This window comes from Etheostoma cragini, chromosome 4 (genome assembly GCF_013103735.1).
Source record: "Etheostoma cragini isolate CJK2018 chromosome 4, CSU_Ecrag_1.0, whole genome shotgun sequence".
NCBI lineage: Eukaryota > Metazoa > Chordata > Actinopteri > Perciformes > Percidae > Etheostoma > Etheostoma cragini.
In genome coordinates this window covers 13,954,292-13,980,486 of record NC_048410.1, presented here as the reverse complement: position 1 = coordinate 13,980,486, position 26,195 = coordinate 13,954,292, and the positions used below count along the sequence as shown (strand labels likewise).

Sequence of the window (26,195 nt, the reverse complement as noted above, 5' to 3'; positions counted from 1 at the left end):
CTGTGCTCAGCTGCTTGAGACAGAATTAGAGTGGCAAACAGCTGAGCTTCTCTGGGTCACTATCACGTGACCTATCCCACCCACTAGGCCAAAGGGACCCACGTTTAGAGTTACCATGTCCAATTTTCAACATACCTGTGTGTGTGTGTGTGTGTGTGTGAAAAAAATCTGTCTTCCTGTGTGTTATATCTGTTCCAGCAGTTGAGTTGTAAAAGGAAATTTCTCTTCCCGTCTCTGCCAGTAAACTTGCTCTCCAACCTGCTGATAGCCGCACCTTTTTGCTCGCCTGTCATTAGCACCCACTCTGCCCTTTGTCCCGCTGCTTGCCTCAGTGACCTGCTTAGGGCCGCATGGCTACATCGGGAGGTGTTCCTGACGTAACAAGAGACCACATCTGGGGGCTTCGACTCGGCAGTGAGAATGTATCAAACAGCCTACCTTATCTATGATGTAAAGAAAATCCCCTGCAGCACATTTGGGATTGTTTAGATGTATTGTTTCCTAGCCTGCAAAATAACAGCGTGGCTTTTTTTCACAGTCAGTCAGCAAAGCAGGTAAGGGAGAAAGAGCTGAGCACTGCACTAGCCATTACTCCTCACCTGATGAAAGGTATTGTAAAAAGCATCCAGCTCTACGGCTATTGTTAGCAAAAATCTAACTCACAGTTCTCTCAGATGATAGTCCACTTATGGCCACTTTATCTCCATAAATAAGAAGGACTGCAATCACCAACTATTGTAAGGTTGTTTTTTAAAACTGCTTTGTAATCATAGCCATGTGATTACGGTCCAATAAAATGAAATTGCAAAGGAAAGTTACAGCTTGAGCTGTGAACCACCACATTCTGAAACATGGCTCACACATGTCAAACATGTGCTGGTGTTTGTGTGTGTGTGTGTGTGTGTGTGTGTGTGTGGTGCAGGGCCCAAAGCAGAAGGAGTGTGTCCTGCAGGGCCTTGAATGTTTACAGCAGAGTAACATGAGGAGTCGACCAGCTTATCCCGCCTCCTCCACAACTCTAAATGCAGAGCCACAGCTGTGTTCCTATGTTTGAGGGACTGGGGAGAGAAATAGGGTTTTAAGGGAAAAAGGTTGAATAAGCTCCTGGAAAGAAATCAATATAAAAAAGATGTGTATATATTACAATATCAGATATTGATACATTACAGGTAAAGAAATGTACCTACTTCTTAGTCAAAGATTTGAGGCCAATGTGGAGGTCATTTACTGCTTTCCATGCATGTGTGCAAGCTGTGTGTCTGTGTGTGTGTGTGTGTGTGTGTGTGTAAGGGGGATGGGGTACTACACGACAAGAATTAGGTAATATTGACATGGTTGTTTCAACTCCACCCTCCCAACGCCACTAAGATCAATGTACCAGATCAATAAAAGTCATTGACAATAACTGAACTTCTCATGTGATTGGTGAAGAAGAAAATTCACAATTTTTCAGTAGCATGTGTTCCACATGCTTATTCATCACACTGAAAGTCTACAATAAAAAAAAAAAAACATGCATTCACACTTGCACACATGCAGAAATTCATGCGCACACGCACACACACACACACACACACACACACACACACACACACACACACACACAGCAACAGGGGGAAACAGTCTTTTCTTTCTGTCTTTTCTGACACTGCATGATTGGTCACTTTTTCCCTCTCTCTCTCTCTCTCTCTTCCTGCTGAAATAGTTTTAACAAAAGAGAGGGAGAAGGAGGAGGGGGAGGGGTGGCGTGGTTGGGGGAGGGGATGTACGTGCTGCTCTGTTGTCACTGGGCGAGGGAGAGCGAGAGGGGGGAGGGAGCGGGAAGCTGGAGGGCGAGCAAGGAGTGTAGGAGAGGATAGGGTCCCAGAAGAGAGCACAAGCCTCTCTCACACACAAACACACAACCTCACACATAAACATTTACATTGGCTCCTCTGTTGTACTTTGTGGAATAGTGGATTACTTTCCTAACTGAACCACTCATCGAGCAAATCCAGGTATGATCAGGTCAGTAACCATACACTCACTTGTTGAAAAATATTTAGCTTTTATCTCCTTTTAGCAGTAATGACAATGTTTCTGCTGCTTCTTGCACATTCCTATCATTTTCAATTCTTTCTATTCTCTCTTTCTGTGTGAGATGCCCTCTTTTATGTACTTCTTACTTAATTGTACTGTTATAGTTTATCCTCTTCATACATATGTCAATAGTTTTTCCTCTATGTGCCAAACCAGGGTTACATGTCACACAGCACTCCCCTTCTCGTTCTTCAGTTTTCTCCTCATGTATTCCATGGCAGACATCATAGCTTCCTTTCTCTGCAGAGAGTACAAAGTTACTTTTGCTGTTGTAGATTGCAGTGTTTGTGTTCAACCGTGGGTGGCTTCAAATAATTAGAAACTTGTCTCTGCTTGGCCATGCGGTGCTGTGGTCTGATGGTAAAAGCCCCCTCTCTGTCAGGACATTTAGCATTCAAACTCTGTCTTGATCGGTCACTCACATGCATGCACATAAACTGAGGAAAGTAAAAGTCAACGCATGAGAAACTCATTATGAGTCAATATCAGTTGCTTTCTGCAAGAAATTGACCAAAAGTTATTTTCACAAAAGTCTTTAAAACGGGAATACTGAATTCAACATATGACACATGCAAACAAATTTTTATTATTTGTACTTTATACATATACAATATATCCCTGCAATCTTGCTGTGGCTGCAATCAAAATAAACATCCTCATCTTATTCACTGTCTTCTAGCTCTGACATTGCCATGTGTGTGCTATTTAGGTGGCAGTGTGTCAGCGCGTTGTTGAACTGTGAAATGAACCATGGAGGGGTCCAGCAGGCCAGTTACTAGCCGAGCCAACAGCTACACAACCACCAGCAGCAAGAGAAGCAGCAGCCCGGGGAAGCCCCGCAGCATGCAGCTGGGCCCTCACTAGCACCAAGTGGTCCCGGTCCTCTCCTCTTTACCTGAGGCCAGGGCTGCAGAATGCTCAGTCCTGTCACCCCATACAGTAAGTCTGCACTACCTTTATTTATTTTTTTAATTTGTGTATAGAGGATTAATGTCGTTACGGGGATGTCTAACGATAAGTGTCTCATATTGTAATTGAACAATGTGACATAGTATTAATTTGAATCTGTTTTTCTGTACGTCTTCTTCTGGCTCTTCTTTTGTCCATGACTCATCTCCTGTGGCTCAGTAGAGGGAAGTGAGGGGCTGGGGGGTCTCTAAGAAGTCATTTTGAGAAGGAAGATATGCTAATGGCTTTAACAGCTGAGTCTCCAGGCTTGCATTGAGGAATTTCACAGAAAGTGTTCAGTCTTGGTTTTTTCAGCCCCTCCATGGGAATATAGTATAGTAACAACTTGTTTAGACAGACAGCAACTTAAGCACCACTGTCTATCTCTTCTAAGGAGCAGCATAAACAGAAGCACTTTCTTTTAGAATGGAAGATACAACAAATTTTGGTTTTATTTATTTTTAAACAATGATAGCACCATCACATTGTGAGATTCTGGAGGCACACTTACTGTATCTTTATTTAAGGAAAAAGATGAAAGCACAAAAATCTCTGTTACGCATCACAGCACAGGCCTCACTTGTGTATGTGCTAATCATGAGAGGTTGCTATCCAGGCTGATGAATATGCTTATATTGATTGACTGGGCTATTGATTAGGCTAAGCTTAAAAGGATTACAAGGCTAACCTGATTGGAATAATGCAACAGGGATTTACTTCTAGGTTATAATATTCTAAAAAGCTGCACAGATGCACATAGATAAAAATCAAAAAAACGTCTAGGGAGACGGATGGAGTTTTATGTGCAGACAGAAGTTCTAGTAACATACGTCTGTCACATTCCTCCCTCAACAAGACTCACAGCATCTCGTCAGATTTGTTCCCACAGAAACATCAACTACACACAATATTATGATGGTATTTAATTGTTTTACAACCTAAATACTTTGATCAAATATCACAGACTTACACATTTCTTGTCCGTCTGCGCTTACACACACACACACACACACGCACAAACACAGACACAAACAAGTAAACATACAATCACAATCACCCACACCTCATTACGGGCTCGGACCATAATGATTATTAGAAGTTTTAGCCCTTTTAAGATGGCAGTTACCAGGGTGACGCTATTATGTGAATGAAAGCCAGGTCATTAGTAACCTGGTGTCACCAGCTTCTCATTAGTTCTGTATAGAGAGACAAATAAACATCACTCTTTGCCTCCTCCACCCCCCCCCCCCCCCCCCCCACACACACACACACACACACAAACATTAGTCCTCCATAGTAATCATAAAGGCTTGTTAAGTAAATTGTAGCACACCTTAGATCCTCATTATGTGTTATAGTAAAGACCCATGCTGATGGCAATAAAATGACAGAGAAAGAGCAAAGTGAAGGGCAGATGGAGGGGACGTGAGGAGGGACTGGTCAGCTGCAGCCTGATATATGAGTGGACACAATAAGCAAAGAGGGGCCAGGCCAGCTTCTGCCACATGTGTGTGAGCTAAAGGAGTGGGGGATGGGGAAACTGACCACACAGGCTTGGACACACAGTCATGTCTTTGCTTCAGCATAGAGAGAGAAGGAGGGAGGTCTTGTTAGGAAAAATCTGATTTAAAAATAAAATGACCGGAAAAGGAGGATAAAAAATGAATTAAACTAAACTAGTTTCTCAGTTGTGCTTCAAGTTAAATCTGTGTGGTTGGATGTGTCTGTTTGACCAAGAAAAGCCATTTTCTGACTTAAATTGTCATTTGATTTGGAGTTAGTAATGACTTGTAGGTTAGATATGTGTAAACATGAATCAGATATGATACAGTGGTTGTTTGGCTGACAGCAGTGTGCCCTGGTGGACTGTGTGGGCCTGATGAAAAGGGGGAAGGGGAAAGAGGAGCAAGAGGGAGTGTTTTCTTCTCAGCAGATTATCCTTTACACTGGCTTTAAACTATGATCATTGCTTACCAAACAATATAACCCTAATTTATTTTGTTGGGAAGGCAGACAGAAATAGCTGTGTCATGTGTGTGTGTAGCCCATTGTCAATTGCTACAAGAATATGTATATCCATGTATATTAATATCCCATTTCTCTTCTGATGTGTTCTATATTGATCTTACAAGCAGTGGTGTAAATGAATTAATACAAATTGCCCAATAATGTGCAAACAGCTGATATGGTCATTCCTCAGCACTGTACGTGCATGTTTTTTCCCTCTGTTCCTTTACCCTTAGAGTTCACAGTGTGTGATAAGCGAATAGAGAGGATATGTGCTTTGTAAATAGATCTCAGGTTAGATTCCTGACATTCCAGCAGCCTGACTCATCCCATAGATGACCAAGAGTTCCTCCGCTGGTTGGCCAGCTGAAGCTAAACACAGCAACCAAAGCACAGTATAGGAGTTTGTTCGAGTCTGTGTGTGCAGTGTGGTGTGTGTGTCTAGATGTCTGCCCATCCTCAGGAAATGTTAGTCTTTTTGTTTATTGTAAGTGGAGTAAAAGCACTCCTTATCTAGCCAACCAAACCGGCGAGCAAAACCTCCTCTAATGCCTCACAACCCCCAAATCCCCATTCCAGTCAACACCTCCCCCACACGTACTTTCATCTAATTAACCCCTAATTACTCATCGTGACCATGCAGTGGCCCACGAGTCAGGCTAACATCCACTGACACAAAGAAAACACCCATGACTTGCATAATTAAAAGAAAAAATCATTTGATGGATTTGTTACATATCCTATCAATATCTTATCTCATTAAGAAGTGAGCACTAAAACTGATTTTAGTGGAGCTTGTTAACACCTTGATAGCGAGTTGAAAAAATTACACTCAGCACATCTCTTTATTGGATGGATCAGGCAGGTTCCTGTTTCCAAGCACCCTAGTCCCTGATTTACACACACACACTGACACACACACACACACACACACACACACACAAACACACACACACACACACACAGACTTCATATTCTGCTGTTCGGTAAACCCTTGGGCTATGTAGCATTCATGTATAGGTTGTAATAAGGAGAAGAGATAGGTGACTGGGATGTGTCTGCATGATTGGTCTGCTTGGGATGTTAGTATTTCCCTCTAACCTGGTTTTGTTTGATCCCCTCTTGCCTCAACACGTCCCACCCTCTAACAGGCCATCTCCTCTTCTGATGTTATCTTGCTCCTCTCAATAATGCTACACAAATTGGTTATTTTTCATCTAACAAAGCCTTTTTGAAGGGTAAACATTCTCTTCACCACAACTTTTAGTGGTCTATGTTAAAAAGTGAATGTGAGAGTAGGTAAACACAACTACATTAGGATTCACAATAAATGCATTTTAGCAAAAGTTATTACTGTGACATTTCACTATGTGATTCAATCTTCACTCATTACATAACCTCCAGTATCGAAGCTAGGAAGTCAGGCAGCAAGCAGACAAGAGATATAGCTGCTCAGATTATCACCCAGAGCTATTGCTGTGGACAAAAAGTTCCATATTTTAGTTAGTAACTTTTGGGTAGTGAACAGAGACTTGAGTTTGGTTTATCCATCTCCATCAAAGTATCACCTCACCTAAGCTAAATGTTGGGTTTATCTGCAAAGATACAAATGAGTAGGCATTCTCATTAATTTCAATGAGAAAGAAAATCCCACCCGCAAAGGGCTCTGGCTAGAAAAGGTAGGGTTCACCGGGGTTTTTGAAGATATGAGCTAACATCTCAACTGTATCTCTATATGTGACAGTGGCATTTCACTAAAGTGTGCTTTTTAATTCATGGTGCAAGATCACTAAATGTTGGAAGTTTACACCTTTGTACAGAAGTGAACAGTTGGAGCCTACATAGAATTAAAAATAACTCGGAGTAACAAAGGCACACATTCAAAACAGTGTACTGTAGCGTGGCATACATATTTCTTTTAATACCAACTGGTCTTTTATGTTGTTGTTTCTGTTTTTAATCATACCTGCCTGTGAGCGTCCCCTTCATCTGATGTGTCCAGTAGCCAAACAAAGACAAAGAGGAAACCCTGGTGCTTGTTGACAGTATGATAATCACAATGATTAAAAAAAGCTGTCATAGTACCAAGACGGCTTAGCTCTCATCTTTGTTTTTTGGTAAGCCAAGCATGGACAGGAATGAAGGGGTGTTTCCAAGCCCCGAGCCAACATGAGGTGCTAGATTAGGGTTAAGGGTTCCTTCACTCATCCCCCTTAATACGCAAACCCTGTTCCCTAATATACTCACTTTAATACAGATGTCTGATGTTTCCGCACTCGGGAACAGTAAGAGGTTACGGAACTGTTGTACAAATCAGCAATGTAATTTTAGCGGTTAGTTGTTAGCGTTAGTATAGCAAGCTAACATATTTTTTATTATCAATTAAGAACATGGTTGCAAGTAAATATGTACAGAACTGTGTAGATTACAAAACAAGACTGTCATAATTTTTAAATCAATTATTTAAGCTGGAAATACCTACATTTATGGAACTCTCTGGTTGATCTGGCAGCTGTTGTTGCCTGTAGCGCAATGTATATGGATACCCATTGGTTTCAAGTAAACTGGCGTCCTCCCTTGGTTTTAAGGGCTGTGCACCCTTTCGTCTTACCCCTAGCCCTCGATCAAAATGAGTATTAGGACAGCCCTTACTCTCGCGTGAACGCACAAAACTAAGAGGAAGGGATTAAGGGAAAGTAAGACAGAAAAATTAGATTCAGCCTAAGACTATCTTTCTGTTAGCAAAGAGTGACATTTTGAAAGAACTTCTGCTACAGGGAATATAATGTGAACATAAATAAATGTATAATAGTGGTCAGCTGATAAAGAGAGCAGTTACAGTAACTATTAGTTTTCCGCATTTTGAGATGTCTCAATAATTTTACTAATTAGTGTTTTATTATGGTGGTATTCCCTTTAATAAGTAGATCTACTGTATGTACTTAGAGTTGCATCTGTCCATATGTAAGAATTAACAGTTTTCCCATAAAATAGATATCACTGGAAATTTGACACAAGACTCATTACAAGCATTTATGCACAGGTCACTATTTTGTAGCCATATGTTGATATAATATATAAAATCGTCATCATTTTGTGTTATTGCACACAATAATGATCAAGTAAGTAAGTACTTAAAATGTATTTGTATAGCTCTTTTCACAAACATAAGTCACAAAGACTTTTACAAAGAGCATAAAACAACAGACAAAAATAAATCATAGAAGGTGAAGTGACCACCCGAGCCATGTGTTTATAAAGGGTAATACTCAGAATACAGTACATAATAAAATTACCAATAATACATCGAACGCAAGCTAATTTAAGTGCTACAGCCTCAAATTTCGACCATCACGGGTCTTAAAAGAACACACAGACTTATTGGGACTTATTCACCGTTACCTCCTTAGTTAGACAAGTCAAAACATACCCTTCTGATCTCTGTGAGTGCTGTAACTCTGTCTGACACCCCCAGCATTAGCTTAGCCTAGCAAAGTTCCTGCAGGTAACTGGTTCCAACTAGCTATTGCTCCCAAAAAGTGACACAATAACGCCATCAATTTGCAATTTACAGTACAAGTTGTGATTGGTATGAGACACAGCCATATTCTAACTGCATACTAACTGGGAACTATATTCTCAGGAAGGCAGAGCACTGGTGCTACTTAGGCAGAGTGATTTGCTTGCAGCACCTGAGAAGCCCGGCCAAGAGAGTGTGCCCGGAGTTTGGTCAGAGTACTACTACTGGTACTACTAGTAGTAGATACTAAAAGGATATTTTACAATCATGGGTGTTCGCTGCGCCAAATAAAAGTGGAGACCAGTGTGATGTTTCGCAGAATTCCAACCAAAAACGTTGAACGCTGAATCTATCGCTGTACTTGCTCTGGATCCAAATACACCTGTAGCCACCTTCAAGAACCACTGTGTTTACTCAGAACATTTCACTGAGGATTATTATTCCAAAAAAATTGAATTAGCCACACGGACCATAAAACGTGTGCTGAACGATACGGCCATCCCATCGATAGTACACACCGGACAAAGTGGATCCCCGGTAGCTACGGTAAGTGTCCTGTTATGTTTTCAGAGGACTAACGACTGTAACATCGGTAACGTTAGTAACACTTTTACATGAATAGAATGGTCACTACTAATGCAGTTGTTCTTGGGCTACATTTATCCCCTGTAACTTTACTGTGCTGTCACAAATGCGCTTTTCATCCCAGAATAACATTAGCAATGCTAGAGCTTACGCTCATGACTGTAGCCTTTACCTTGCTAATGAATTGGATTCCACATATACACTACCAGTTCGTGTTTGTTCTGATTTTCCCCTCCACCTCCGTCTGTTCGGCATTTTCTCTATCAGCTTCCAAAATTTGAAACTCCATGTCTGTATATTCTGGCACAAAAATATATTTTCTAGATCTTGGTTTTATACCAAATAAAAATCCTCTGACAATTCCTCAAAGTCAGCCATATCACCAGTGTTGTTTGCTACTAGCTAGCTATTCACATTAGAGGCTGACATCTTTTCGGGAATCCCACGGGTCACGGGATTCCAGTGGGATTCCTGCAGGATCTGAGTCATATTTACTATTAATCACGGGATTTGGACGGTACAGGATAAATGGCTAATGGGAGCAGACGGGAGCGGGAATCAACCAATCAATAGCAAAGACGACAAAAAAATCTAAATGCACCTAAATGCAAAAAAAAGTAAATGCACCATTTTGTAGTTTTCCTTTTAATACGCCTACAATGTAACGCAATTAAAAGATAACTACACGACCCAGCCGTCCCAGAAGCCATCCGGGCTTTTTGTCACGGCTTACCGCCGTAATTTAAAGAGCAGTGATGGAGGGAGCTAACAGCTGTGGAGAAGTCGATGTGGCAAAAAATGATTTACAGCGCAAAGTCAGAAGTAATGACATGTCTATTAAATTCACAGAACTGGTTGGAAAGTCTGAAATATTAATGAAGTTTATGAGAGTAGAATGTGACGGTGATATCACGATGTATGCTGCTTGTAAGACATGCTTAATCTTAGTCAAGTACGCAAGTGAGTCAGGGACGAGCGGTCTGAAGAGGCACACTTGCAAGGCAAATTCGGGAAAGAATCAGCCAAGCATCGCTTCGTTCATCAAGCGAAAATTGCCGTCAAATGGGAGCGGTACATGAGCGTGAGTCAGTTTAAACAGGAGCGGGATGGGAGTGGGACTCAATTTACCAGGAGCATGATGGGATGGGATTAGTTTTTAAACTTTGGTCTGGGAGTGGGACGGGACAAGATTTCTTTCTATGAGAGTGGGACGAGACAGGAGTGAAAATCCACTCCCGTGTCATCCTCTAATTCACATTGGTTTTGTTGACGGAAGTAACTGTGCCGTGTTGCGTTAATCACTATTTCTTTAACTGTCTATGTAATCACTCCGCCCAAGTAGCACTGCTTTGCCTTTCTGAGAATATAGTTCCCAGTTAGTATGTGGTTAGAATATGGCTGTGTCTTATGTGACGTTGTTATTTGTACACACTGTGACTATACAAATCACAACATGTAAATACGAACATGTTGGTGTTATTTTGTCACTTATTGGGAGCAGTCGCTATTTGGAACCAGTTACCTGCAGGATCTTTGCTAAGCTAAGCTAACGCTTGAAATTGGTTATTATTTAGACTAAAATTAAAGGAATGTAAGTTGATGGATAATCACAGACTGGGATACTGTATGTTAACTTTTACGCAATACTATTTTTTTTTTAAACGGCTATAAAATTGAATAAGACTTAAGAGTTCATGAAAGTAGAGATTTGAACTGAAGAGCGTTGTGTAGAATCAATCATGTTATTGGGTACTTACAAAGAACATTGATATAGAAAAATTTGACCCAAGGACAACATAAGGGTTAAGCTAAAGTCTGAATAAGTTTTTGTGCTCCTTTAAGGTGGATGTGTGTGGCAGGCAGAAAATTTAGCATATTTGACCTAAGAGAGAGAGATGATGAGTAAAGTTGAAGTAGTTCCCGCCATGTTTGCAGGAACCTGACTGTGCAATGCTCTGTATTAGTTGTGTTGCATCGCCTTGAAATTAAGCCCCCATCAAAATTAAAGGCTTAAAGCCAACACAAGGAGTAAACTCATCAGTAATGCTTCTTTAATTCTTGTACACAACTGTCAGATTCTCACAGAGCAGTGCCACTCCCATAAGCCTTGTGTGCTCTAATCCAATATTCTGGTTTACTTAGTAACTACCTTTTTTTTCAACCTTTTTTAACCCTATTTTCCTATGTTTTTGTGTCTAAGTGACTGATGAGATTAACAATCTTTGAACCCTTCCCTTACATTTCATCAGTGTCCCAAATCAAAACCAACAACAATATACAAGTTCATGAAGAGGAATTAATTACAAATGAGTACAATGCAAGACCAATGCAATTATTAATGGGTACAACATGACCACATTATTTAAAAGACGTTCTGCTCTTTTTTAGCTTGAAAGTGGATCAGCTGCTGTCTCCTCCTGTGTCACTGTGTGATACAGGGCTGTATATGTAAATAATGTAGCAAGGTTTGTTAATTTGTTTGTTTGTGCTCTTGTGTGTCTTCTTTTAGTTTTACACATTTGAGTGCCATTTTAGTGTGTGAAATGTAAGTTATGGTTCTAATAGTTCTGTAATATAATATAGATTTTTGTTAACATGTTTTTCTGAACATCAATTACATTCAAAATGATGACAACTGAAACCGATTTACAACACACCATAAATATGGTGAATATTAATTGCATTTGACACTGTTGTCAAAACCCACGCAATTGACATAGACGAGATGGCATCTTGGAAGTTTGTGATCAATGTTGTATGGTGATGTAACCAAGTGGTGTCCCATTTTATAGGGGAATGTTTTCAACCCTTGGCCCTTACCACTTGGTTTCAAGGGTTAGGGGTAAAATGGAGAAAGGGGATTTAGCCTTAGGGTTAAGTGCTTTACAGGCTCATGATATGCAGTAATTTGGATTCTAACGTCAGTTTACAGAAGTATCTCTCATATTCCTTCCTGTTGAGCATTTTTTCGTGTTGCTATGTTTACCCAAGTATGACTGTATGCTGGTGGTAATATAAGATTTTCTTTTGCTCTGTGCCTTTAATATTTTGGTCCCGGGATAAGCACCATGACCAGTCAGAATAGGGATTTCCTCAAATCCGTGGTGGAGCTTGTGCTGGTCTAGAGCGCTGCGATCCCTGGATTGGATGAGTGGGATTATTGGGCTGAAGGATCATTTCATTTAGGGATCAACATGTGGACCAATTAAGGCCCATCTGGTGGTCCTGGTGGACATGTGACACAACCTGCCATAATTCACATGTAGAGAGTTCCAGACCAGATGTATGATTGAATAAGTGTGTAAGTGTAAACACCTACTACTGCTGCAATTATTCCCTGATTCTTTGCATTTCTCCTTATAAAATCTTCAAAAACAGACTGGGCCCAAAATGTAGAATATCTAGATGGATAGGGGCTTGAATAGAGCTGAAACAGTTTGTTGATTACTAGATGGGCAGATAATTTATTAGAAATTATTTTTTATATTCTAATTTTTAAGCAAAAATACCAAAAATGTTCTGGTTCCAGAGCTGAAACAGTTCATTTATTCGTTCTGAATCGTTGCAATATGGGGGTCATGCTTGGCCCTAAGTTCACAAGTGCAAGTTCCACTTGGTAACCTTTAGTTATATGCCATTTGGAACCAATTGTAAGGTTAGCACAACAAGTGGAATGCAAATCAGTCACATTATGGAGGGTGTAAATGAAACGCAGGAGCTGGAAGACCCGTCTGCGGGTTCCAGGTCAAGTACAATGTCAACAGAGAGAGAGTTGTGTATAAGATGAGGACAGCGTGTGTCAGTGTTGTTCCACTGTTGGTTATGTGATGGCCAAGGTGGAACTAACTGGAACACTCCTCCTTATGCACAAGTTGTAAAAGGGTTTGTTCAGTGTAATACAGAAATGTTTGAAATGTTCCTTGTTTTTATTATAATAATAGTATACCAAAGTCACCTCAGTGCCCATCAAGAGGATTTGACATTTGCCTGACTGCGTAAAATAAATTAAAAGAAATGTATTCTTATGCATTTGTTTTTATTTTTCAACTATACAGGACTCACATCAAACCGTGATTCCTAAACAAGGGAATAAACCAAACTGTAACTTTTCTGTACCATTACATCTCTATCTGGTTCCACATACTATATAATTGTAAACATAATATCTTTTGGTTTCAGACTGTTATGGTAAGTTTTACTGGTCATCTTTCACTAATTTCTCTACTTTTATTGAGAAAACAATGTATCAGTCAAAAGAATTATAAGCAGATAAATCAACAATGAAAATAATTGTTAAATGCAACCCTAGGCTTAAATTAAACTGTAACTCACAAAACAATCACAACACGATGCACATGGTTGCAAGACTATCATCTATGGTATATGATATTATCTGTCACAAGATAGAAACATTCCCCCAAAATGGAAAGATTATTTTCAAAAAGAAAGATTGAATGTACCAAATTTATTTAAGTCATAGCATATTTTTTAGCATAGTTTTTATTATGCACCACTAAGATGACAGTGTGTTAATAAATACAGTCTGATCCAATGAAAATATCAAAATATTGGTGCCAATTAATTGATAACACATTAAAAAATTATACTGACATAGGAATTATTTGTCCCCCTTGTTGGTGAAACTGAGGCAGTGACTACGTCCACGGTCCACTGCTGTTATAGGGAATCCCCTCTGGCTAAGGCCTGGGTTCAGGACAGTTAAATAATTCTCTGCAATGCCTGGAATGTCAGCCTAATGCCCGTTCAAAAAGACAAGGCCCGCAAAAGCTAATCAAGCCCACAACCACTAAACAAGCGGATTACTCTCTCTGTGTAAATGTGCATGTATAATCACACATGGGACATGAAAATCAGATTTTTTGACTGCTCAAACAAGTGGTGCACTTGCAACAGTGTTAGATAGATGTACCGGTCCAGTCTCTCTATGTAGAATGATGGAAAACTACTCTGATCCCCCTTCCACACACTGAACACCTCCTATTCCCGCTGTCCAACATACCCCCGAGGTTTGGACCAAATTTGATCACATGCTCAGTGGGGGTGGCTTTGTGGACTAAGAAAGTCACAGAGAGACAACAATGGCCCTAATGTGAGAGAGGCAAAGGCAGAGGGCAGCTTGTGGGCTGATAGAGGCTTATCACCGTGGAAACCAGGCTGGGGGCTATGTTGCCGGCTTCACATAAAGATTAAAACAGTTGTCCCCTGCCTGGATGAAACTGTGTTTAAGAGCACAGGGTAAGCATTGAACATTCTGGAAGGGGGTCAGCTAGCCGATGTGATTAAGAGGGCAGATATTCATGAAGCTGCCAGACTCTTAGCATGCTTATGATTTGAAAGACACAGGAGGCAAAATACCTCAAATATCTGGTCAAGACAAAATGTCTACTCATGATACAACATCTGATACATCCCTTCACAACTGTGTGGACTCATCCAGCTTTGGTCTTGTTTCTGTCAGGTCTGTTGAAGATGCACTGGTCCCCGGAGCACGCCGCCCCCTTATCTCAGTGGCCTGAGCAGCACCTAGATGTCACCTCTACTACCTCACCGCCATCTGCCCACAAACACGACCCTTATGCTACGGCTGGTCGCCGTAGCTATGCCCCTGCAGGTTACCCTTGGGCAAGTGATGACATATCAGCCCTTACTGCTTCTTCTCTCCTCAAACGCTATGCTGAGAAGTACTCAGGCTTGGAGCTGTCTTATGAACGCCCTCCGACAGGGGCCTACTCAGAACCTGGAGCATTCCTGAAAACTGAATCCGAGCCATGGGCAATGGGTCAGGGCATGGAGTGTTATCCTGGACTGGAGGCATTAACTGGCACCAAGGTGGGCTCTGCATCTGTGGGCATCCCAACCACAGGCAGTGTGACAGTAGTGAGCAGTAACTTGGCCTCTGAGCCAGGCTACAGTGGCGCAGGCTCCTGCAGTGCCCCGTCATCTCAGGAATACCCTCCTGCCTACAACAGCACCTACCTGTCCTCAGGATACTGCCCTCAGCCCAGCCCAGCACTTCCCCCTGCCCCTCTACACTCCTTGCAGGCCGCACCCACTCTGGTGCCTAGCTACAGCGCCAGCACTCCTGTCTACAACTACCCTCCAGGGTGCTACCCCCAAACAAGCCTGTCTTCTGGATACAGCCACCCCAGTGCCTCCTACCTGCCCCCTGGGATTAGTGCCCCCACTCCTCTGGCCCCTAGGCCCACCATGGTGGGGGGCAATTACAGCTACCCATCTCACAGCCTTGGAGGGAGCTCCGAGGGAGCAGTGCCACTGAAACGCAAGGCCTTTGAGATGGCAGATGAAGGACAGGAGGGAGGAGAGGTGGACGGATCACGCTACAGAAAGTATGGCAACGGCCATGGAAACAGTCACAGCAAAGGTCACGGCAACGGCTACGATATGAGCAGCTCGACCTCAGACCCACAGTCCTACAAACCTGGAAAGCGCATGATGTCACCCCCTTATGGCGGGGCAGGGGACTACAGCCCACCATCAGGCCAAGCAGGAGAGAGTGTGTCAGGGGAGCACAACTTTCCTCAACAACAAAGAATGTCTATGAAGTTACCTGCATCACACACACGATCTGAGGACCCCACTGCAGGGCGCTGACAACACTGGTTGGCATTTGAGAGGATTCTCTTACTCTTTGAAACCAACCAGGGTTCTTAATACAAACAGATTAAGGCGGCAAAAAAGGTTTAATTTCAGTAGAAAACAACAAGAGGGCACAAAACTGGTATTTCTTGTGCATCCTTAACATTTTCACTATTCTTGTTTTTCCAAAGATTCAAAGGGGCATTTTCTCCTTGTAAGGTGGAGGTAAGTGTTAGGGGTGAGGTAAGAATTCTCTACATAGATAGCGTTAAGACAGTCTAAACGTAAAACTGTCTGTTTCTCTCAGGATCCTATTTATTTTCTTTCTGCTACTGCGGCAGCAGCACTGCAACGTTGCTGTTTTAGAAGTTGGTGTAATTATTTTTGGCCATTATGTATGTAAAAGGCCTTTAACTGCAATACGTTCTACCACACCACAAAAATCATTACCGACCAAAAAGTAAGGAGAGCAACCACTGAAATGGTGAGATTGCCATACTACTTCAGCACAATCACTGCTACTTTACACAGCTTACTCTCCGGCTAGGTGTGGCCTCGAGAAATGGATGTTTCCCTGCTCATCCCTTGCTTTCCCCAACTTTTACTCATTCTTGACTTTGTTCAGTTTCCTTTACCCCTTCTTTTCACGTTCTTTATGATATTCTATCCCAATGTCCTGCTTCTTGTTCTAAACCTTTTTCATTGCTGAACAACTTTTGTTTTTGTCCAGTATATACAAGCTGCTTATCAGATGACTACATTATAGATACTGTCCATGAAGCCGCCCTTAGGAATTGTTTTGAGAAAAACCGGGAAAATAATGTAAGATTATAGGTTCATTTAAAAATGTATTTAGCATTTACACAATGATAACATTTGAGTATTTACAGGTCATCTTCAAAGCGTGTTGTTAACTTGCAGATTTTTGCTGATCCTGAAACTAACATGTATATTTTCTCAAGGATCTGCGAATAATGGTGCAGCTTGCACCTATAAAAGTCAAACTATTACAATAAATAATGACTATACAGATCTACAAAACAAACAACCAAGCTTAGGTCTGCATACTGCTAAAATGAATTTAGAGCAGACAATTTAAAGTCGCATAAGCCTGTTTGTTACTTCTGTTTGGATGCACAGCCCAGACTGAGAAGCATGCAGGTCTCAGAGGATAAATGCTTCTGAGTGACTGCCTCAAACAACTTTTACTCAACATTACATTTTTAAAGATCTACCCGCTTCTGTGCTATAGGATCTACTAGTGTTTTTGTTTTTTTATATGCATACTCTTCACTTTTGGCTCTCAAAAGGATGTTTTACAGTTGTGTTATTGAATACTCAGGAAGAATATTGTTACCTCAGAATGATAAAATAAGAATGTATGTTATTGTCTAGGTTGTTTGTAAGGAGCTTTATGGAGCAAAATGAAAATGGAGCCATGGCTTTTATTAAGAGCAAAACAAACTCTGAACACTTCAGGGAAACAATGAACTTACAAGGCCTTTGATACTAACAGTAGAAAATGTACACACACACACACACACTCTCACACTCTCACACACACACACACACACACACACACACACACACACACACACACACACACACACTCACACACACACACACAGCTTCTTAGCTCTGAGAAAATTAAACTTGAGGTTTTTGTACCAAGGCCTGAAATGTTGAATGTAATTCAGATATTTTTTTTAAAGGACAATACATGCCATATTGTACATCAATGATGTTTTTAGATATATAAAACATATTTTCTTCATGTATAGATGTAATTCATTTATAGGTTTTGGTGGAGAAATGAATGACAAGTGTTAGTGTAGTTAGCAGTGGGGATACGTTTTTTGTGGACAAACTGTCAAAATAAAGCACTCCTGTTAAACAACTTTTAAAATATCAAGACATACACATACAGTATTACGTTATGTGCTCTATAATAGGTATGTTTATTAAATGTCTTAATAAAGTGTCCAATCTCAATTTTCCTATATCAGTATTTCGAAAAACAGCTTCACACATTGTCACAAGTCAATCAGCTTGATTTGAGCTTTAACATGAATTGACACCATGAAGGGAGAAGTTAAATATTTACTAAGCATGTGCACTGTCAGAAAATATGTACAGTTAAATCTTTTTTTTCACCGAGTTGTAGCTTTGCTGCTCCACTATGCCATCCCTTTATAAGTTGTGCCATACAAATGTTTTTGTTGCAAAAGGCTTTAAATAAAGCCAAACACTTACATAAAAGCATGGCCAGAGAGTGGATCCCCTTTAATAGTCAGATTTAGACTGAAATGCAGCTTCAGATTTAGTCTGAAATTCAATGTGATGAAAAAGTATTTACATTTGGAAATATAAGCACATTTATAAAATTGAACAAAAGAAAATCATCACGCAAATATTTAGCTTCAAAATATGATGGAGAAAAAAAATTGATAAATAAAAAGGTGTTATGCAAAATAATAATGTATTCTTACCCCCAGATTTTAAAATTATTTAAGCGCTTAGCTACAACAATTGAATGCTCTTTATTGCCACAAAACAAATTTGTTCTTTGTTACCAACACACTTCAAATAACAGAATGTGCTGTTTTTTGATGTTACTCTGATTCATTGAAGTGGAGTTGAATTTGTACAACTGATGGAAAATGGCATTTCAGTGTTAGCTTTGTGATTCAGTTGTACTTTTGTTGTATCTTGTACATTCTCTGTAACCATTTCTACCTCATTGTAAAGGCATTGTACATGGAAATTATGTCGTTTCACATGCCAGTTTAAGGAGCAATGTTTCTAATTCTTGACCTGTTATAGTCTACCTCACTAAAGACTGTTATGTCATGGAAATGAAGATATCACACCAAAAAAATGATTTTGTCTTTTTGTCTATGACTATTCAAGGTTTACCATTCACTTAAATATACTAATGATTTAACTTTACAAATATACAGACCATGTCCAGGGTTCAACGCTGCGATTTCTTTTCACTTTTTTTTTACACCGGCCGAAGTAAAGTACTAAATTTAATTTTAACAGGCTCCTATACAACTTTGTTTTTCTCGAGGAAAAACGTAGACAAATTAAAAAAAAAAAACAACTTCAAAAAGCATCAAGCCCCAACGCAATTCCTGATTATCCAATGGTACATTTAAATCAAATGATTATGATACGATGATGCTTCTAAAGGGGCCGGTGGGTTGTTATTTTTACTTGCCCGACATGGTGTTTTACTTGCCCCTGGCCATCGGGCAATCCTGAACCCTAATGTCCAAATTCATATTACAGCATAATAATGACATATTGCTACCTTTACACAGTATTGTAACATCCACATGACACTGACCAAACTGTTTGCCGTACCCTAAATGTCCTTCAACAAAGTCTTTATTTTGTTTTTAGTTGGATTTTGTTCCACTATTTACATGTACTTTGCTTCATTCAACCAGTGTTGATCCTAAGGTACCAATGTTGATGGCTAATTTCAAATCTTATTAATGTTATTTTACTGGTCCATTTGTTCATGAAAATTCCCCAAACAATTTTTGAAAAGAGGTAATTTCATTAGTGCCAAAGATGTCATTTGGCACTAATTAAATTCAGATGGTACAATTAATTTTATTAATTAATCTAGACTATTTTAGTCAATAGACAGTGGATCAGCCGTGTCCACTGAAAACAGAATGTAGTTTTCTTTTTAGCATCTCACATCACACTTTCAGTCATCATGACCAATACGGTCACAAACGTGCCAAAATATGAACAAAAACGTTGTTATCAACGGGCTTATCTGCTAATGTTAGCTACCATGCAGCAAACAGACGGTACTGTAGGGAGGTTATCTGAAACCGGTGATTTAACATCACCGCTCATTTTACCCATAGTTTAACAACAAAACAAAATGCTGAGTGAACATTACCAGCTACATTTTCCATGTTTGTTTAGAGCGGTATGCACTCACACTAACTTTGAAAACGTTTTAAAACAGTAGCTAACGTTAATACAGCGTTTTGAACGAATACAGCGTCTCCTGCAACGGGGAGGCAGAGGGGCCGCAGCATTCGCTAATGTTAGCTTCTTGTCTCATCTGGGGTCCGATAAACAGTAAATTCAACAAATCCAGTGTCCACAATGCTATTTTCCAATAAACTGTAGCTGCGTGAGTGCAGATTTCATGGCGTTGCTTTCGTCGCTGTTTGTCACTTTGCCCAAGGCTGTAGTACTCACCCTATTGTTTACTTGGTTGCCATGACCATATGGGAGATGAAGTCCTATCACTGTTCCAGTTGCTCACCCTCAAAGGAGAAAGAGAGCAAATGACAGTTTGTTTTGAGCCCAAAGGAAGCTCAAGCCAGCATAGAATAAAAGGACAGGAAAAGTGGAGAAGATCCTGACCCTCTTCCATTGAACACCAGCCATATCTACAGCTTTATTGTCTGGAGGGCGGAGGGCAAGCGCTGATGTGTGACAGATGTTCGAAACTTTTGTCCTTTCATCCACAATAAATGTAACCTTGCTGCAACGTGAAAGTATATCACAGCAAAAACCCCTTTGTCCAAAACCGTTTTTCATAAATCTTAGTTTTTACTATAATGGTCATTATCATCCACCACCTTAAGTCCCTGCATCTTAAACAAACCTCAAACCACATTCGTGGGACTGGCTGACGGCATTCATCCAGCCACCTTTTGCTAAGCCTCTTATCTCCTCCCATAAAGATGCAGTAGGTAAGACTTATAAAACTAACTTTCTGTCATATTTGCTGAAACTAGGGATGTAACGGTATGGAAATTTAACCTCACGGTTATAGTGACCAAAATTATCTTGGTTTTTTGTATTATCACGCTATTTTTAAGTGTGTTCAATAGGGGAGTCACATGAGCCTGCTGAAGAACATGGCCTCCTAGAACGGAGCTCCCAGCAGAATAATCCAAAACCTGGTAATATGATAGATAGAGGTTTCTCTAAAGTGGTAAAAGTGTGATTGAGAACTTTCCTTTGGCACGGTGTAGCACAGATACGTTTGAGTAGGCAATGGGGCAAAGTCAACAGCCCCCTGGAACGCTGGAAGTAATGCTAAAAATTAAACTTACCTCATTTTTTTGCATTGAGGTTGCTTGGATTTTGAAGGGATTTCATTATATGGATTGAGATTATTTACTTGTCCCCTATGGCATCTGTTCTAACTGATGGCTTGAAATCCCCCTTCTTTGGCCTCATGAGAGGCCAGAAACAGGGGGATCCATTGAGTCAGCTGCTTTTCACCAAATTTCTGTAACCATTAGCTGTAGCGGTTGGTTAGAGTATTAGTAGCCTAGTGGTTAGAGGTATTTAAGGAGTGTGGGGTGGTGGGACAGAATATAAATCGATTTTATACGTGAATGATATTTTGCTGCTTATTTCGGACCCAGCTAATTCTATTCCCATAATCCTAAATAAGATTGAAACCTTTTCTTGAATATCTGGATATAAAAATTAAATCTGAGGTGATGCCTGTATCTAGGTCCTGCTCTCAGTCAAAGATCACTAACTTTCAATTAGATGGATCCCAGTGGGAATGAAATACCTACAATTAAAGTTAACCGCTGATCTGTCTGATATAATAGAAATTAATTAATGCCATTACTTCAAGAGATGGAAAATAATCTGGAGAGATGAAAGATAATTAATCTCACTTTGTGGGTCAAAATGAATACTATTAAGATGGTGATAGCACCACAATTTAATTATATATCAATGATGCTGCCAGTAATTGTGCCTTGTGGCATATACAAACAATATAATCAAATGATTAAAGAATTAAAGATTAAAGAATATTTGTTGAATCGAAAAAAAGCCAAGGATTAATATGTGCTAAAATGGTTAAGCATTGGGCTGACTATGGTTCTCATCTGGATTGGATAAAGATACAAATGGCCATGGTGGCTCCCTTCAGACCCATAGAGGTTCTTTCTCAGATAAAGGTGGTAGAGGAGGGGGGAATCCCATTCTGAAGCACTCTCAATGGGTGTCGTCTAAGGTGCATAGGTGAATGGGGAAATCACAACACAAGCAGGGGTATTCTCCCATATGGGATAATCCACATATCGGGATAGGTAACACTAGTTTTGTTGGGATTAAGGGCAGAGGAACGGTATATGTGTGATTGTTGATTTATATATTGATGCGGTTTTTGCGGTTTAAAAAATATAATGGAATAACAAAGTGTGAGCACTGATAATCTTAGATTCAATTGGCAAAGAGATTTAGAATGTGAAATATGTAAAGAGAAATGGTGTAATATAGTTTAAAGTTTACTCATTACAAAATCATAAATATTACTATACTCATATGAGGCTTTTCAGAATGGGCTTAGTAGAAGACAAAAGGGGTAGGAAGTGTAAGGGAGAAAATGGTACATTGTTGCATGCCTTTTGGGAATGTCCTGTGGTATTACCTTTCTGGAAAGAAGTATTAAGGAAAATGGGAGATTGGCTGAGGTTACTGGAATCTCCACTGTTCTGTCTCCTGGGAGATAGCACACTTTTACCACAAGGAGTCAACAAAGGACAGCATGTGCTAATAACTGCAGGCCTCATCACTGCAGCAAGGCTGATATTGAGGAACTGGAAGAGCACATATACGCCGGGGCTCACAGATTGTACCACTGATAGCCAGGAAGAACAAAGTTAAAAGTAAGTTCCATTTACTATGTGACTATTTCTTTTCATATATTAAGGGCTTGATACATTTAGCATGTGTTGAAACACATCGTAGTGGATATAATCCCAAACAATATGGTGGTACAGAGGGGTGTTAAGGGGTGTTGTCCTTTAAGTTTAGTTTTGACTGCTTTTTAGTGTTTTGTTTTTTGTTTAGTTGTCATTTGTAAGTTGTTTTGTATTATTTGTTGAAAAATAAATAAATACTTTAATGACTAAAAAGTGTGTTCACTATGTTCAGAAAGCACTGATAGGTCTAAACAAGCTAAAATAGTTTCAAAGTGTAACGGTGTTTATTATGTTACAAAAATATAGGTAATAGGCTTGTAAAAACTATTGAAAACTGGCAACTGAAACACTGGCTCGCTGTAGGGTGTACAGTCAGAACTTGACCCGATGTTTGACTCTGAGATCCAGGAAGATTTATTTACAACGCAAACATTAAGTTAACTATGAAGTTGTATTTGACGTTACATGTGAAGTTGGAAAGTGGGTTCTGAAATATAAATAAAAATCAAATAAAAGAGAAATGCAGATTAATAAGCATCTGGGAATACGGGAAAGAAAAGAAAAAAGATTGTAGTCTAAAAAAATCTAAAAGAAGTCTCGGATATAGCTGGGAAAGGATTAAACACAGAATTTCCACACCGTGGTAATCCAATGCAATAACAAGGATATCTTAAATTACAACGGAAACTGACCCCATACTGGAGTAGAAAATGCAGCACCTCTGTGTGGCTAACATTGATATCAATGTCTTCTCCAATTTAGACGTTAGCAGCTCCAGCAGCTCCCCAGTGTCAGATAACAAGTATAACAGTGACACCTACAGGGTCTTATTAAGAAGTACCTCATTGATTAAATAACTGATAAAATAATGGCGACTAACAAAAACAGTGTTGCAAATTCATTCACAAAACATAGTGAAGATGTAAATAAATATGAACACATAAACATATATTTAAGGACCTACTGATGTGATGTAGTAAGAATACATTTTACAAACGGTCTGCACTGATGCTGGTTAAAAGACTTAGACCTAAGCAACTGAACAACACGTAACTTACAGCTTTCAGGCTTCCAGTCTCAGTTTGTGTCTTTACTTTGCAATTTCAAGATGCTGTCTTTCTTTCCTCCGCTCTGTTTTCTTTTTGTCATTTCTAGGCTGGCTTTGTGTCCACTTTTAAAAGAGTGATATCTTTCCCAAAAAGGCTCTTGTTCTCCAAAGGTAGGCAACGGTTGCACTGTAGGTGTTTGTACAAAAATGTACAATGTATATAATATAATATATATAATAATGTGTACAATAATAACACAATTGGTATCTAGTAAATATACTGTGCACTCAACAATGTCACCCTCATGTTTCAGGATCTTACCCAGTAGTGATGCCATACAGTTGCTGCCTGGTCTCCAGAACCCCTCCTTTAGGCTGAGAGGAAATCCGGCTGTCCTGCATTGGGGTGGATGGGACTGCAAAGTCTGTAAAATGCAGTAGGCTAGTATTTGTTTCCATGTGATCTTGAGTCAAATATGGACACACCAACTGAGGGAGAGGTAGTGGTGAAAGAAGTATTCAGATCATTTAATTAAGTTAAATATATAAAAACAAAAGCTTAGAAAAATACTCATTTACCAAAAAATGTTAAAGTATCGTCAGAAAAATGTACTTGAACCAAACTGCCACCTCCTCTACTTTACATGTGTTGGCCATGCATTTAAGAAACAGTTAGCAGCAGTAACTTAACCGTCCTGTGTTCATCGAACAATTTAAAAGGTTTCAAAACAGCATTTTGCCCAATCTCATCCACTCAACATACGCTCCTCTGATCTTGGTCAAAATATTTCAAAAATCTCTGATTTATTAGCTTAAATATTAGGTATAATTCTACACAAATGAGGGTTATTGACCATGGATTCCAAAAGGTAGTGTAAAACTAGTGGTAGTATGGTGGTGGTAGTGAAATAAAATAAAGAAATAATGTAAAAAATAAATAAAAATAAAAATAAAAAGGGTAAAAAACAAACAAACCCAGGAGGACAACACAATGGGTAACTTAGTTACATTTTTTATGTTGGCTTTAGTTGTAAGTATTAACTTTTAAATGTTATGGTCACATTTGCATTAGCTGAAAGGCTCCTCTTGACTAGACTTGGGTTACTTTTATTCCTCACTGTATCTGACCCCCAATCTTCATAACTCCCAGTTAATCATAACGTACACATTTCTGGTAGCTAGGCTAACGCTACCACATCGGGCAACCGATTTAGGCTACTGTCGAGGGGGGGCTCTGGATGTTATCTAACACCAGAGGCGAACTGGAAGAAACTATGGCAATAACCAAATGTTGGGTAAGAATTAGCTTTGTACATATTTGTAATATTTTGACTAAAAATGATGTTACCAGTTGACGCGGTCATTTCAAACCACTCAAGGCCAGAGTTAGGCTGTTACATCGGGTACCTTAGGACCAGGAGACGCCGGTGAACCGCGAACGTGCCTCAGGAACCGACCAGCAGGTGAGCTTTGAGAGAAAAGTAATGAAAATCGGCGTAGCCTATGTCCATTTGAAGTTAGCCTATATGTAATATAAAACTACTGTTGATTAAATCTAGCTTAGGTTTTTACTGAAACCAGAACAGAAAGGGATCAGCTACAGAGCGCTCTGCTTTAACAACACACCGTGGAAATGAGCCCTTATATTTGTCTTACAGGCTAACAAGTAAAGAAGATTTCACCTTCTGTTTTTTTTTACATGTAGGTTGTGTTTTTAATTGTAATAAACACGTTTGTTTTAAAAATTGAGCATGAAATCAACTGTTTTGTTGACTGTGTGTTGTAGGTGTGTTCCTGCGTTTAGAGTTTAGGAAAGTATTGAAAAAGTACATAAATACAAAAAAAACATGTGTCCATGTTCAGGCTTAAAGCTATAGCGCATAGTTCTGTCTCCCCCATTAGGAATTCTAAGTAATGACCACAACACTGTTGGCCGGTCCACATGATGCAATCCTTTAGTGGTCGTGCACAGCCCCCACCCTCCTCTACACAGTTGCTCGTAGCCAAGGAGGACACGGAGTATTAAAAAAACATGATGGACTCTTCAGAAATGGTTATTGTCTTCACTCAAGTTCAATCTGAACATAGCCATACTTACAAACACAGAGAGTTTGGTGGAGCTTATAGTCTTAATTAGCTTGGGATCAACTCATTTGGCAATGGCTTGAATGTAACGGACATGCATTAATAAAAACGTTATACACTAAAGCTTTAATATTATTAAAAATAAATGTGTTACATTTGGATTCTTGTGTGTTAATGAGCCCCATTTGCTGACAAGCTGCTGGCTTGCTGTTATTTCTGACCGGGACAGAGCAAATATTCAATTACCATCCCACCACCTCCACACCAGCGAGTAACTCATACTAACATATGTCTACAAACAAAAAACTATCCCTTTAATCTTTGGAAGTGACACAGCAGTTGTCTTGAGCTTTTTCATTCAAGTCCCACTAGAGGGTGCTAGATAGCTGTAAGAAGTCATTAGAGACACTTCACTACTGGCTACTGGAGGGGTTACAGCAATAAACACAGTAGATAAAGGCAGTGATCTCTGTAGACACTCTCAGGGGCAAGGATGAAAAAAATAAATCCCAATCCAACAGGGGTAGAGAGGGCTATGAGTTATGAGGGATGGGGCAGTGACAGAGGGCCAAACCAGGAATAAATCAGC

General features: G+C 39.8%; 1 protein-coding gene and 2 long non-coding RNA genes across 4 annotated transcripts; 1 reads left to right on the top strand and 2 right to left on the bottom strand.

Moving 5' to 3' along the window:
- The first annotated feature begins 1,806 nt into the window (after positions 1 to 1,806).
- On the top strand, positions 1,807 to 17,980 carry si:dkey-195m11.8 (fidgetin). 2 transcript variants are annotated; one of them, XM_034870303.1, is made up of 3 exons: positions 1,807 to 2,007; positions 2,789 to 3,018; positions 14,619 to 17,980. In XM_034870303.1, the coding sequence occupies exons 2-3, from the start codon at positions 2,994 to 2,996 to the stop codon at positions 15,770 to 15,772; spliced, it is 1,179 nt and encodes a 392-aa protein (XP_034726194.1). In that variant the 5' UTR covers positions 1,807 to 2,007; positions 2,789 to 2,993; the 3' UTR covers positions 15,773 to 17,980. The 2 variants fall into 2 exon arrangements, with proteins under 2 accessions (XP_034726194.1, XP_034726195.1); XM_034870304.1 differs by having other exon boundaries at positions 1,830 to 1,997.
- Positions 9,304 to 19,721, bottom strand: LOC117943881. Its single transcript, XR_004656451.1, has 3 exons — positions 19,571 to 19,721; positions 15,596 to 15,599; positions 9,304 to 9,315 (listed from the first exon to the last, which is right to left on the bottom strand). It is a non-coding gene; the product is annotated as an uncharacterized LOC117943881 (long non-coding RNA).
- Positions 19,722 to 22,808: 3,087 nt separating this feature from the next.
- LOC117943823 lies at positions 22,809 to 25,184 on the bottom strand. The gene is made up of 3 exons (XR_004656442.1): positions 24,870 to 25,184; positions 23,844 to 23,946; positions 22,809 to 23,708 (listed from the first exon to the last, which is right to left on the bottom strand). It is a non-coding gene; the product is annotated as an uncharacterized LOC117943823 (long non-coding RNA).
- Between the last annotated feature and the right edge of the window lie 1,011 nt (positions 25,185 to 26,195).